The sequence below is a fragment of the Rhea americana genome, unplaced genomic scaffold (genome assembly GCF_003343005.1).
Source record: "Rhea americana isolate MKP2758 unplaced genomic scaffold, rheAme1 scaffold_21, whole genome shotgun sequence".
NCBI lineage: Eukaryota > Metazoa > Chordata > Aves > Rheiformes > Rheidae > Rhea > Rhea americana.
Window position 1 is genome coordinate 2,967,901 of NW_028186258.1, and position 15,492 is coordinate 2,983,392.

Below are 15,492 nucleotides of genomic sequence, written 5' to 3' on the forward strand. Positions count from 1 at the left end.
TTAAACAGTGTCAATGTTCTACTCCACTCCATCRCCAGCCACTAAATTAGCAGCTCCCTTCACAGTTACTTTAATTGTTTTAATAATTTCAACTAAAATATATTCACCTGCTAATTTTACAATTCCAGCTATCCAGAAGACTTTGGTAGGTAGGCTGCAGTCTGTGTTTGGAACCTCCACTCGCACTCCTTCTGAGATATCACCCCAGCACGTCCCCATAGGTGCCTGTTATTTAAGGTGGGGRAAAAAAATGACCAGTTTACCACTCTTTACTTCACACAAAAATAGCTATTTTTGTTACAGTAGTGCTTTACGAATGTCTTTCCAAAGACAGACAAAAAACAATATATATGATAGATAAACATATGTTTAGAAAATGGTCTTTCTGAAAATCTTGTTTGGTTTTGATCTGTAGTTTATGTGCACTGATTATATACAATTATTATTGCTTATCTCCTACAATAACTGTAGGATTCCAAGCCTAAACATCTGTAAAGTGCAGGTAAAAACTATATATATACTCACAGGTCAGCATTATTCCAYGATGTTTCAACTAGAGGCTAGCCACTGATTTCAGTGAGAACAGTATAATTCCCCCCACAATTATACTTGCAAACAAATTACAATACTTATAAATTTATACCTTTGTCTCAGACATCAAAATCTAGTACACGTTCTCTCAATCAGTAACTTCCCTGAAAATGCTTAAGAACTATTTCTTGAATGTATTCTGAAGATTTATTAAGAGAGRGTTTATTTCCCAAGGGTTCACACCCTCTCAGAGGAATAGGCCTTCATATCACCCACAAGTGATAATTCTATAAAGCAAACAAGAAGTCTGAGTTGTATCCTTCTAACAAAAGCCAAAGGGAAATGCACAGCTAATTTCTTGTGCACTGTTCTGAAAGCTTAGACTAATGTTTTAGTAACAAAAAAAAAAAAAAAGAAAAGAAAAAGAAAAAAAAGAAAAAAACAAGCCTTATGAACACTTAAGGATTTGGGGGAAAATGGAGATAAAAATTACATCTAGTTTGCTATCTCAGGAAGAATGTTTTGTATTGCAGAGATATCAGAAKTGTGCAGTGCTGAAGAATCTAAACCCTCAAAATTTACCCAGCCAAAATTATCTGAAAAAAAAAAAAAATCTAAAAAAAGGTCCGAATTCAACTAGAGACTACATACAAGGGAAAGATTCAGATTTTAGTTAGTTTAGAACAAGTCATATCAACTGTAAAGATGCTCTAAAATTCTAATCAGTTCAGAGAATACTCAGATATTAGGGGAAAGCTGAAGGGATTCTCTGATTTTGTATAGTAACAGATAGACAGTATTCTAAGGTTGTGTCTGATTTACAAGGCTCTTTTCAAACACAGAATTTCAACAGCTCACTGGGAATAGCCTTCAACTTCTTAGAATTTTGGTGGTGAGCCACCAGGGAAGAAAAGTTGGATTAATTCTGAACGATTGGAAGTTACAATGCTGGAAGTTTGCTGGCAATGAGCAATGGCCAATTAGCAGCAGTAGACACCAAATTTATCTTAAAAGCGGATGCCCTTAACTAGTGAGATTATATGACGTTAGGCAACAAGTTTTAGACATTAAAGGAAAAATAAGTCCATTGCAAGTACGCTAGTTTCTTATTCTTAAAGCCTCATCTTTTCATATTCTGCTATGTCCCATTTACACCAGTCTAGACTATAGAGCTCTTTTCTGCCATCTGGCAGACAGAGAAAAAAGACAACTTGAAAGATGACTTATTTTTACATGCAAAACATGCAGATATAGCATCTTAATGAAGTCCTAGTATACAATTCACTATCATCTCTAAATTGACATTTGTAGCTTATTGGACTGAAATGGGGAAATAAAACTTTTCAAACTGCATATTTTAGTAACTCATATGTATCTCTATACGAGGCAACAAGAGTCCAAACAATTAAAAATGGCAGTGCTGAACAATCTCACAATCCAGCTGCACTTCAAAATATATTTATTGCCTGCTCATCTATTCAGTTGATTCAGAGAGAAAAGTGTATCAAAGCATTCTCCTTCTATGATAAAGGAATTGCCACAAACAGTTTTATTTCTAGAACATGGATTGGTATAGAGGGAAATAGCAGAAAGCTAAATTTGTCCTTGTCTGTTAAAATATTGGTTCTGCTAGTTTCTCCTACACCAATCCGTATGGCTCACCCTTCAGAACAAGGGAGCCATCCTGGGTAGCATTCCTACTGAAAAGCCAGATATCATTACTGTCCTGAAATGATGGTTTACAGTACAGCTGGTATACTATATATCTTTTCCACTCCTTATGAAAATTCTTAAAGGAGGGGGACTGGATAAACCAGGGCTGTAACAGCCATCTTCCTTCACGTCTTCTCTGTCTTCATGTGATTAATCAATGTTTGCATAGTGCTCCGAAAAATTCATAAAGCACTATGTAAGTGCTAAGTCTTATTCAYGTGCTGGCTGGAAGGGCAACTCTGAAGTCTGGATTGGCATAGTACGAACTAGCAGAACCATAATTTACAGGTAAGAACAAATTTACCTTTCAGACTCATGACGAAGAGATCCACTTCACGTTACTCCCAAACAAGGAAGATCTGGTTCATCACTTGCTGAGCCAGGAGATGACTTGGGAGGGTTTATCTGTGAGCGGCAGCTGCCTTCTCTGCAAGGTAAGTTGCAATCAGGAAGGTCCTGTTTGACAGGATTTGACAGGAACGCCTAAAGGCCAAGTATCTCCACATGGCTGCCTAGCTGAACAAAGAACTTACGGGTAAAATAACTTATTTCTAAAGGCTTTGGATGGCACTGACATGCCCCTGATTTCAGTTGCGCAACTTACTCACACCAAGTGTTTAACAGCAAAATAGATGCTACCAATTCCTGAAACATAAGTATACTACGCCACTATCTTGAATGTAAATAGCACCTACCTACAGAGTAATGCCAGAGAAGACAATGGGAAAAGAGAGTTAAAAATAAAAGTTAGAGGCAAAGCACTGCCACCTAGTGTAAAATCCCGGAAACATCCTCTTAGAGCAAAAGGAATATAAACATGCTTTATACAAAAGAAACAAAGAATAAAAAGACTTCAGCTCACAATAAAATTCAACCGGAAGAAAGACTGAAAAAACGCAGACCTTCAGAAAAACGTGCATCGGATTTGCAACGGATGCAAAAGAATTATTAATCGTGGGCATTAAGTTGTGCATTAAGTACTGACAAATGACTCAAAGCACTGTACTTGCTTTCATTACTAGGAACAATTGGCACTAATAAAACCAAATACAGAAAAAAGATAAAACTATTTAGAAGAAAAAATAAAATAGGAATACTAAYTAATAACGAAGATCACAGATAGAGCATGTTGTATGTTACTAAACTGTAACAAAATATTATTTTAAGATATCAACTTAATCAAATCAAGTTAGAGCTTTCCTCCATTATCAAACACACATCAACAGCTAATATAAGGTAATTCAACAGCTAAGAAAAAGAGGAGGCAAGAGGGACAGACCACAATTCTGGGTCTGCCATAGGCTTGCTATACGACATGAAACAAGGCAGCTTCTCTCTTTACACTTCAGCATACATACTATAGATTGGGCATAAAAGTGTATCGAATATTGCTGTTAGGGAGTTTCATTCATGTCATTCAACACAATTTGGAACGAAGGTAACAGGGATGCCACAYTAAAGGCATCAGAACACTCTGAAATTAATTAGAGAGAATTTTAAGACTTAAGTATTTCTGTTTCAAAATATGTCTATGTTAAAATTGAAGCAGAAATAATTTCCCACATTAGGCAAAAAATCTATGTGATGTGAGAAAATCAGGCACAGACTTGAAATACCGAAATCATGCAGATACAGCCAGTATAACCAGGTACACACTTACTTAAAGGGATGTACATAGTTATCTTACTCGACTGAGAAAGTCTGACCTGTACTATCAGTTCTATACCTGCATTTTAAGCAAGGTAAGCTTTATGCATTTCATTGAGTGGACACATAGAACATGTGCATGAAATTCATAGTATGAATAGTAAACAAACATCAAGACTGTTTTACAAATCAAAGCAATATAGTACACACAAAACAGAGCAATAAGCTTTCCAGGCAGACARAAGGAAAACTGCTTCTTTCAATCCTCAAGAGACAGAGTGGGAGAAAGCAAGCAGGAGAGAGGTAAAGAGAWGATCTAAAAAGAAGAAAAAACTAACGTGTTTTCAGATTCTGAATGGTTTAAATAATATGTATTTTTAAGAAATAGTTATAGTAAAACTAAGTGTAAATCACATTATCACAATACTAATATCCACTAAGAAGTGGAAGCTGCCAAAGCAGACTTCAGTAGTAACAATAGACCTTTATAGAAAAGGAGAGCAGGGGGAGAAAAGAAACAAGATTCAGATTTAATAGCACTGTTGCCATGTTGCTTGAAAAGATTTTCAAGGTAAAATATGAACATTAGTATTATATCTGTTCATGCTACTAAAATACTATTTAACTTAATGAATAAAACAGTAAGAAAACAAGATATAACTCCTTTTAATATGTAATGTTTTAATACAGAACACAAGTGCCATAATTATTGTATCTGTGTCCTAATTGAGCACACCAAATTATCATGAAGCATTTGTTATTACAATCGCACAGTCACACAGTATCTTCTGATAAATATTTAAGAAATTACTTGTTATAACATGTACATAATTGTGAAAGCAAAGTTCAAACATGCTTATTTAGGCATGTGGACTTCAACACAAATTCACAAAGCTATACTAATGCAGGGCTCTGTTCTCAGTAACAGTAAGGCCTCTAAGCATCAAGGGCGCTATTCAGAGAGTGCCAACTGCCAAGGGCCCTCAACTCCTACTGATTTATGAGATGACAGGGCTCAGCATGAATTCTAGAACTCATCAAAAAATAAATTTCTCTTCTCCCTTACAGACAACTCCTATGAAACCAAAACGTTTATTTCCAATGTAATTTCCAGCAGATAATTTTGAGTAAAATACAAAATTTGTAAGCAGCTGAAACACTTCAGCTTTCCACATAAAAAAGAAAAAATATTTGAAAAAACAAGCTTTCATATAAAAAGTTCTTACTTAATCCAAGAGTCTTACATCAAAATATTTTAAACAAGATCTAAAAAATGGATTTTAGCAAAAACATTAATGACAGATGCTGCTTCTTCCTCATCCCCTAGCTGTATTCTGTAAAGACAGAAGACTGTTTGGAATTTTCATAATACTAACACAAAGGAAAAAAAAATCAACTTTAAAAATTTCAAATTCATACAAGCCTTCATTTTCCTCCATTACCATACCACCTAGCAACACAACCAACAGAATCACACTAAAAATCAAGATTAAGAAAATCCAAAGCTCAAATATATAATTGGAAGATCAGTTCTACATACTAGAGCAAGTCTGATTTAATCTGATCTTTTGTAACTTTATCTGGTATTGCATCAGCTCGTTGGTTGGATATATATGATTCTTTGCATTGAACATGGCAGGAAAAAAAATTCACAAGTTCACAGAATCCTCCTCTTACTTTTTTCTTTGTTAACTACATCATGTATGGTGAGCAAGTGATGGTGTTCAGAACGGTTTTAAAGGACAGAATGAAACACATATATTGAGCTTAAAAGTATCCATACTAACAGTTTATAATGTAAGTCACTTTCCAAGGTTCCAAGCACGTTTGAATATGAGCATATTGCAAAAATGAAACAAAATATTATTCATTGTTTTTTCTTCCTTGATTAAATTTAAAAAACCCACTTTCTCACACCCACATATATACAGAATAAACATACTGAAAAATACTTACATGTTTAAAACACGTAACAGGAGCTGCTGTAAAGCTATTGCTATTGATGTAGTTACCCCAGCTGAAACCTTCCACAGGGACAGCTGCTAAGAGAAAGTTATTTTATTTAGGAAACTGCTAATAAACCACAAATCTTGCACCACCAAGAATTTGTTTTAGCTCTGTTCATATGCCATTACCTGCCTTAGTCTTTGCCTGGTTTTGTAAAGTTGCTTGATACTGAGCATATGCTGCTAATTTAGCCACTAAGGGTTGTTTTTGTAGAACTTTAGCCTTCTTTGTTGGCGGTTTACCCTAAAACAAAAAAAGCTAAGTAAATAAAATCTTTCTAAACTCCCACTAGAAATGTCTATAGGTCTGTGGCAAATTCCTCACACTATTTTGCAAAAAACAATAAAATGCATTTTCAAAATAATCTGCCAAACTTTTTTCTGGTAGATATAACTTAAATTAGAAAAACAGAATGGAAGTTGACTAATGAAGTATCACAAAGCTACAAGCAGCATTAAATAAACTTAAATATATAAAAAACAGTATCAAGAGAATATCCAAAAGATTACTTTTGTACCAGTATTCCAACTTGAAGAGCATACAGATTGAGTTGTTCTTTATCTGAAAAAAAAGATACCCTCTAAAAGCTGATTAAAAGGAATAGCCTTTAATCTAATTCATACCAATGCAATTTCTTGGCATGGGTTGCATACAGAAATGAGATATGATATAAACGTACTTCCTGACATTTCCACTTCTTTTCTTGAATATTACAAAAAATACTTTTATGATTAGTTGATTGATAACCTAAATGAATAGACCAAAAGTCATTTCATAAATCTAACAGTTACTTAAGAAAACTTTCAAAACATAAGACAGCAATGTTAAAGAAACCTTTATGCTCTCTAAAGCCAGAAAGCATCTTGGGGGCGAAATACACGGGTTTTCAAATGACTACGTATCTAGATTTAAGACATTTCTTTTTCTTGCAGATACAAGTGGGCCACTGCAGCAGAATTAAAATAGGAGTCAATATTCTCTGTAATTTGCTCTGCTGAACAAATGAATTTGTTCATCAACGATCTGCTTTTGAGTTTTAGCTTAGCAAATTACTTATATGAAAATTTTAATGTGTTCTTAAGAAACTTGATTTAATTATTTTAAAATACTGCATTGTATTTAAGTTTGACCAAATATATACATTTCACAAACAAAGACTATGATAAATATATAAAGAAAATGGTTTCTGTACCGCTACCTGAAGCCTGGCCAGAATGCTGGCCTTCTTGGAGTTCGATGAATAGCTTCTAGAGCACGACACACTGCAGAAGCGTTTTGTTTTAGAGTAAAAAGCATCGCGCACACCAACCATTCCACACATCTCACATGTTGCTAATTAGAAGGGAGAAAGTAAAATGTTAAAAATGTAATAAAGACTTCAGTAAAAACTCAGAACAAAGATCACATGCAAAAAGTCCTGTAGGTGGCACCACCAAGCTAGGCGGTTTCTTAGGTTTGACCCTGAAGAGAATTACACAGAAAAATAATTAAAATGAGAACAATTCCATCAAAGCCAGTGAAACACTATGAACCTCAGGTTCACAAGTGAAATGGGCTCTCCTTTCTTCTCCCTACTAATTTTACCACTGGGAGAAGTGAATAAACCAGCTAAATCAGCTACAGACAATTTCAGTGTTTTCACGGTTCTTCTCAAAAAAAAAGTAATGCTTTGAATCTAGGCCTGCCAATTGGGATTTCCTAAGTAAAATAAAATCAGACCTCTGTTGTGAATCAAAAAATGAATCTATCTAAAGTAACCTAAGCCCATCAATATCCTCACTTATCTGTAATCATATGCTTTGTAAGTTGACAGCATCTCCCACTGAGTTTTTCTACACTGAATAAAACAGCGTTTGACTCACTAATACTAAGGAGACAATACCAAGATTCTACCCAGAGAGTGTTYTAGTCAGTACTAACTCTGGCCAAAATATTTTTTCTATGATGGCAAAAGCAATTATCCTATTTTGCCAGAAAACTTTAATTCATAATTAGTGCATATTGAACAGGTATACACTAACAGATGTTAGGAAGCAGTGGTAATGAAGCTTTTCTAGTACAGTAAGATATTTAATTTTTTATATATTTTACATATAGTGTAAAGAATAGAGAGAATACATTGATATTTCCCTCATAGCTCAAAGGCCCAGAAGAATGTACAAGATGGCATGCATATACATGTGCATATATACAACACATATTTGACAAGGGGAATCAGAATTCTATCTTACTTCAGTTTAGCAAAAACAACAAAAAACAAAACAAATCAAAAAAACACCACCACCACCCCACCCCACTCCATCCCGAGCCAATTTGCCCAACATTGGGGTTTGGGCTCACACAAATTCATAACATACGCTGAAAAACATAACTGGCAAAGTCTTTCTACCCATGTACTTACCCATGCCAGATTTGCCATCTGGATAAGTATAGACCTGCCCATTGTTCTTTATAATTGGGAGACTGGTTGGCAAAGGAGCAACTTCTTCTTCGCTTTCATCTGAACTGGAGCTGCTGCTGGTGTCCTCACTACAACTATCATAACCGTCAAACATCCCGAATGAATCACGTCTTTTCCTTTCTGCTCGTGAAGTATGCTCTGTCTAAAAATCAGAAAAAAACACACCACAAAACAAACAATAGCAGAGCACTCCAAATGAAAAAAATCTCAAAGACAAATTTGAAAAGTTTCAAAGGTCAAAAATCAGACTACAAATGCAGATGTACTACAAATCAGTGTCTGCTCTGTCAACACAGGGATATGAATCACATACTGCCAATTATTGTGCTCAGTAGCAGTAGAGTCAAAAGTAGCCAATGCTCGGTATATTGATAGACAGGAAAAAAATTTATCTCATGATCCACTGAGAATACGTGGTAGCAGTCCATACAATTCTTTTTCTTGGATCTTCTGAGTTCGTTAAACCTGATGTGCAGAATAATGACAGCCAAACAGAACTTGTATGCAAATGAGCATATTCCAGATGGCTGCAGTCAACTTCACTAAAATTCATTAATTTGAGAAAGACATGCAGAGAAAGGACAGTTCAAAGAAGACGACACTATTCTAAGGGTAAGAAAAAAAGAGTATTACCCCACTCCCAATGGCCTGTGGGGTTACAGATAAATCTCTTAGCTGCCCTATGATTCAGTTTCTCATGTGTGAACCAGGAGTACTTCTCTACCTCACATGGATGTTCTGAGGATTAATACATTAACAATTATGAAGAGCTCAGTTACTATGGCAATAGGGTCTGCATAAATGCTAAAAAGATAGAAAGGTGACTAATTTGCTACTGTCATATACCAAAAAAAATTGTTACATAATAGTTTTCCTATCATCAAAAATCTGAGGTCAATTGGAAATATAAAACTTTGAAGAACATGTAACAGTTAAGCAATTTTCAGCAAAGATATTGAAAACGCATAAACAATAGATTAACTGATGTCTTTTTTCTGATGCGCATTCAATACATGCATTTTAATACAGTGACATTTTTCACTTTATTACTATTTAACACACCTCTATTGAAACAAAACTACTGTTAGATAAGTGAACTGCCTTCATTAAGCTGAACTTCTTTTTTTCCAAAGTATTTCCATCATCCTGATTGGTATCTATTTACGCTGAGAGAAATTAATAAAGACAAGACAAAGCAAGAAATTCTATCACAGAAACAAAAATTAGGAGAATGAAATACAGCAAGAAACCAAAAAGAAATATCAAGAACATACCATTTTTTCCCCAAGAGCCAATTTTATTTAAAAATCATTGTAGACAGAAAAATGTGATCAGACTTCTTCTTAAATTGCATTTGAATTTGTAGCTTTAAAGATTTCATCACAGTAATTCCCTAAATCTCTTTCCTAGACAGTAAATGCCTGAACATCTTTATTGTTAGATCTCATCTGAGCCTTCTTCTGCCATTCTGCCGTGCTATCCCTTTATTATAGTCTCTGTTCTCCCTTGCAATCTGTCTAAAACCTATTATAGAAGGATTTCCTCATAGGCAAATGGGAAACCTGATTTCCACACTGACCCAATCCCAGCATCTGACATTAAAAAAAAAAAAAAGAAAAAGTAAACAAACTTAAACACACTTAAAGTGACTCTGAAACCTGAGTATTTCCACTTAATGTTAATCATGAAGCAACTGACATCTGCTTGAAGTAGCTGCGATGACAGTTGCAGTCATTACAGGAAACACTGAAAGGTAGCAGAGCCAGATCTGCCCTGCTAACAAGTCTTACCTGTACACCATTACTGATATGAGAAGCCAAGAAGATGCAAGTTATTTGTGTGCACACGTGTGTGTAGATTAAGCTAAAAGTCAAACACAATGTTGCCGTGGATACAGTGTTCTGCTACCAGTACCAATAATTTACAGATCAAAACACCAGCAGGAAGGCCAGTTGGCTTTCTCAAAACCTTCATAATGCCTCACAGTATTTAACTTCCACTGACCAGAGAATACAGCCTCTGCTAAGCAATAAAATGCAGCACCATATTAACCATTCACAACATCAACACCAGAATACCACGATGTCTCCTCTGTTAGTGGAGTTTTAGAGTCTACARACAGGATCATCTTCCTCATTCAGCTGAGTTTTTCTCTGTTAACTTAGCTGATCCATCTCACTGAGAGACCCAGACCTCATCTCACAGAAAGGAAGACTCAATCCTGTAGCAGAGGCTGCAGCAGGAGGTAGTGTTAAGAATTCCCTTTCTCACTGCAGACTAGAGAACTTCAAACTCACGCAGCAGTTCTGCTACACTCTGCCAACCCACTTCATTGCTAGAGGCAGAGAAGCCACCAACTCAGAGAGAGCAAAAGTTGCACAGCCCATTGCCAGTTCCTCCAACATACAGGGCCAGAGCAGAGAAGCCCTGTAGTCAACATTGCTCCCACTGCAAGGTGGAAGAAAACAGGAAATAGATGGACAGAGGCTGGAGGAAGAGGCTGAAGGTCCAGTGACAGATTGCTCTAGGGAAGCTGAAGTAGGGTATGAGATTAGTATTGTAGGTATCACCTTTGGCTCTATTTTTTTGTTGTTGTTCTTTCGTATCACGTACATTTAGAAGCTCAATATTACTCCCAAGCCTTATTTGCCAAAATATCCACAGATGAGAAAGAAAAATATTTCTTATAAACTCTCGAAAGAGGTCTCATTTAACACCTTTTCATTAACCTGAATTAGGACAATTTGTCCAAATATAAAGTTATGAGCAACTCAGACAGCAGCTTTGTTTATTATTAAAATAATTTATAGTTATTATCCAGATTGTAATWCTTGGGAAATTACTCAAAATACATTTTACGAAACTTGAAAAAAGGTTCAGTTCTGCAACAAAAAAGAAAAAGCCTCAAACTTTGAAAYTGAAAAATACTTTGTGCAAAGAAGTAGGTGAAAGTTAGGGAAGGCAACATGTAAACACCTATGCTGAAATTTTGCTAGAGCAGACCAAAACATTTACAGTTTGATAATAAACACCACTAAGGTTCTTTTCAACACATATGCAGAGACAGCATTGGTAGAAAGCACCGAACAACTTGTGGAATCTCTGATAACACTTCCCACAGAACTTAGAGGTCCTATTGCACTTGCAAAGCCTGTCCAATGTCTGAAATACGACAGCTGAAACACTGGGGTACAGCTCAAGGGTCAGAAATTGCATCCTTACACAAAGGGCAAGATATGAAAAACCTACTCTAATATTTTGCTGCAAGACAGCAGAACCTGGTTCCCATGGAGCTCCTGAGGCCACTGCCTCAAACAGAAACAAAACAGACATGAGGCAGCTGCTTCTGTAAAAGCAGCAGCTTGCAGTTCCTGCTGAGTTCTTACAAGCAATGTGCAGCAGCCTGCCTTATCAGCTGACCAGTAATAATTTGTCTGTCTGACACAGAAGCACCTAACCATGGCACCTGCTGGACCTCTAGGAACGGAAGCCTCAGAAGGGGCAGTCTATTACTGTGCAAAACAAATGTTCCTACTAAATTTTGAGACATATTGCTAATGAGAATGCWGCCCTTCCCCCCAAGAAAGCAGCATCATAGTTAAAGCATGAAGGTGGCCCATCAAAACCACAAAACTAGGGGTTAAGACTAGTAGCAGGAAGAAATTAAGCATAATTTTTACATTTACACTCTTCAATAATCACCATTTGATACAGTTCCTTTAAAAACTCCCTTTTTTTCCCCTGCCAAAGACTAACAGTAGTAGTAACCTGCTCTAACAATTACATCATAGTAAGATAAATCCATACGATAATTCACAATATATGCATACAAAGACAAAAAACGCTTTCTACTCTTCAAAGCTGGATTTAGCACTAAAAATCACACTAAGAAGATTGCCTTTCCCTCAAAACTGAATCAGATCAGTGTTCTTCACCTATTAACAGATGAGGGAACAGCATTGTGTCTGTCTGCAAAACATGCTTTGAGCAGGAGTCTGGCACACTGTAAAACTTAGATCTGTGCAACTCTGGTCAATAGCAAAAGAGCAGTAGTTAAAACTCTACTGCTAAAAGAAAATCTACTACTATATTAGGTACAAGCAATACACAAACAAAAGAGTCAGGCAGAACTTCTAGGGATACCAATTAAGACTTATTTTCCTAATGAGATTACTGCTTCCTCAACAGGAAAGATTTTTACACTGAGCAATACAAAGTCTAAGATAAATGGGACTGGCAAATAAGTCTTTAGGACTATTTGCTTGTTGGTTTTCTTGCGTAGTTTTCTTCATTGAAGGGATGGGTGGAGAAAGGAACTTTTAAGAACTGCTTTCTTATTCTGCCCAACTTTCCATTTTCCTGTTCTTCCTTTCCCCCTGCGAATACTTGGCAACAATATATTTTTAAGAAATACTCTTAATTAAGGCATTACACAAGGCAAATGCTATGATAAAAGAATACAGTTAAAGAAAATGATTTCCCTAAAATCACAAAGGTAATTCTAAACAGGTATCATGAGTAACTTGTTTCTCATTCCTTTAACATACAGTGTTGTACCAACAGTTGAATTTGGTCAGTACATTATAGCAGATATTCTTTGAGTGCAGTAACTGCTCTTCCAGAATAAAAACTTGTTCTAGAAGGATAAACTATGTATGGCCAAAACATACACACACACACAAACAATTTAATGTTAAAAAAAATAACAAAACAAATACTTACTCAGGAAATTGCTTTAGTGTCTTGATGAAGACTATGCTCAAGTATTGGCAAAACTTTTGAGAAAATGTTTTGAAGGGGAGAACTTGTTAGAGAAAATACCTCATTATGCAATAACTAAATTTCTTGCCTCCAAGTAAGTGCATCTTTGCCGAAGGAAGATGATACAAAAGGGTCATAGGAAGGTTTCAACCTGCTCAAAATGTTTATTGTTATTACTGAATCAATTTGGTACTTGAATTCAGAAAGGCAGCAAATTAGAATTTTGACAAAATACAAGAATGGCAGCTTAATAAAGGCCCACCAGCATCTTTAAAAATAAGCAATGCATCACTTGCTAACCCCCAGAAACATGACAGAAGTATGGACAGATGGCACGGGAGGCCAAGGTCAACAATGAGGTCATCATAAACTTTAAGTCAATTGTATGTGATAAGATGTATTTACTTTAATCACATATCCTTATCAGATCACACATTTCCCACAGTGTACTTCCGAGTTGATACTAAATTTGATGCACACACTTTGTTTTCAGAAGTTCATTAATGTTTTATGCTGTAAGTTTAGTTTTAGCTCTGGATTTCAGCATTAAGGCAGCAAGACGACAACTAATTCATTACAACTCTTCTGAGCTTCATCTAGCCAAAATAATTTAGTGTAGTATTACTAGCGTGCCCCCTGTAAAACTGAAGAACTAACTGTGTCTCATAGCATGACAAAAAAGGAAAATTTAAACATGGTACTAAAGAAAAGAATTTCAGTTTTCATTAAAAACAAACAAAAAACCCCCAGACCTAAACATCTTGGGATTCCTGGAAATCAGAACCAACCAAACTTACTTTTTTTATAGAAGCAACTCACCTCTATATGGAAATGTGCCTTCCACTCTTATTACAAGTAAAATCTCAGCTGGAAAATTACAGAAATGATTTTTCCTGTCTCTTCATTTGCTATGTATGACAGCATTTTGTCTGAAGCCAGTTTCTGCTGTTTGTCAATGGTTTTGTCCATAGCCTCTTCCCCAGGGGGTTTCACACAAGAGGGGAGACTCTTATAAAAAAATATATCAAATTAGCAGGCAATTTGGAGGGGGAAGGAGATGTAATATCTGAAATATGTGAGTTTTGAAAAAACTCAAAATGTGTTACAAATTCCATTACGCTTCTACAAAACGAGTATCTGGAAGACATGAAGTCTAGAAGTCAAATACTTGGTTTCAAACAATGCATTACCATTAAAAAATCATTTAAAAAGTTAAAAAGCAAACAAACACACAAGAAAAAAAACCCACCAAAACCCCAGCCCCTGGAACACCTGAATTCCTTCTGTGCCCAGGGCCAGATCCAGCAAAATATCACACTTGCCCAGCATGTACTGACTTACCTGAGAAATGAAGGTATGCAGTAGCAGTGTGTAGAAGGTATCAAGAGCCTTGCAGAATTAACCAAATTTTAAGAGGTAAGAAAAATGAAAGCCAAGGGAACTTTTGTGCATATTGGCATCATTACTGCTACTGTCATGTAATTCTTTTGGGAGCCACAGTGAAGAGAACCCTTGCTTTCAGCTGAGGACCCTGTTGCACATGCACTACACACTCTAAAGACCAGAATCTAAATTATTCTTTAGTGTAAACAATGACTTAAAAAAAAAAAAAAAAAAAAAAAAGAAAAGAAAAAACACTCTGCTATACTTCCTAATAGCTTACACTACTTGCTTCCTCAAAATGATCCCTAATCAGAAGCAGCTAGTAAAAACTACTAACCTACCACAGTTTGTTTTTTGTTTAAGAACAAACGTAAGGTGTATTAGGTCCCATTTAATTTTCCAGATTAAGCTTTCTCCTAAACTTATTATTCCATTCCTTTTCAATCAAAAGCAGGCTGCTATAAAAAAAAAGACACAAATAAATACAGCATCTCTAACCTGCAAAACAGCCTCAATTTAAAACAGTGAGGACTACCCAGCAGCTTTCCAAGCCGCGACTAGTTTTAGAAGTGAAAAAAAATCACAAGGGCTGCCACTCACATTTTAAAGCATTATTTGAAAAGGAATTACTTTTTCACAGGCAGTAGCTTCYATTATAATCAACATATGCTTTACGGAGATATACATATGCTTTTTTTTTTTTTTTTTTTTAAGGACACACTGGATAGAAATTCCTTCACTTCAAAACACTTTCACCGCCAGCTTGAAAGTGAAACTGGTTTCGCGAGTTTACTGCTCGCGTTCAGAACAAAGTCAAAACATCAACAAGCGTAAAAAGGATATTGATGGGGCCACCAGCTGCAAAGGATCCGCAACTTTTGAAGCGCCAGGATTAAAGAACAGTCTAAAGCGCTTAAGAGGAGCGCGGCGGACCGGCCAAGTCCGAACGGGCGTGCGCGCCAGGGGGAGGCACCGCGCAGAGCGGCGCC

At 36.0% G+C, this 15,492-nt stretch overlaps 1 protein-coding gene across 14 annotated transcripts in view; it reads right to left on the reverse strand.

The window, feature by feature from the left end:
- The window catches only part of MBTD1 (mbt domain containing 1), a 38,306-nt gene that overhangs the window by 21,678 nt on the left and 1,136 nt on the right, over nt 1-15,492 (reverse strand). For 4 of the 14 annotated variants that reach the window (XM_085304612.1, XM_085304600.1, XM_085304606.1 and 1 more), the window contains 5 exons: nt 8,300-8,501; nt 7,091-7,230; nt 6,027-6,141; nt 5,848-5,933; nt 108-225 (listed from right to left, as the gene is read on the reverse strand). In XM_085304612.1, the coding sequence (XP_085160738.1) occupies nt 108-225; nt 5,848-5,933; nt 6,027-6,141; nt 7,091-7,230; nt 8,300-8,501 (661 nt within the window). Of the gene's footprint in view, nt 1-107; nt 226-5,847; nt 5,934-6,026; nt 6,142-7,090; nt 7,231-8,299; nt 8,502-13,081; nt 13,135-13,939; nt 14,021-14,461; nt 14,510-15,492 lie in introns of those variants that run through there. The other 10 variants (XM_085304601.1, XM_085304613.1, XM_085304607.1 and 7 more) reach the window with 7 other exon arrangements.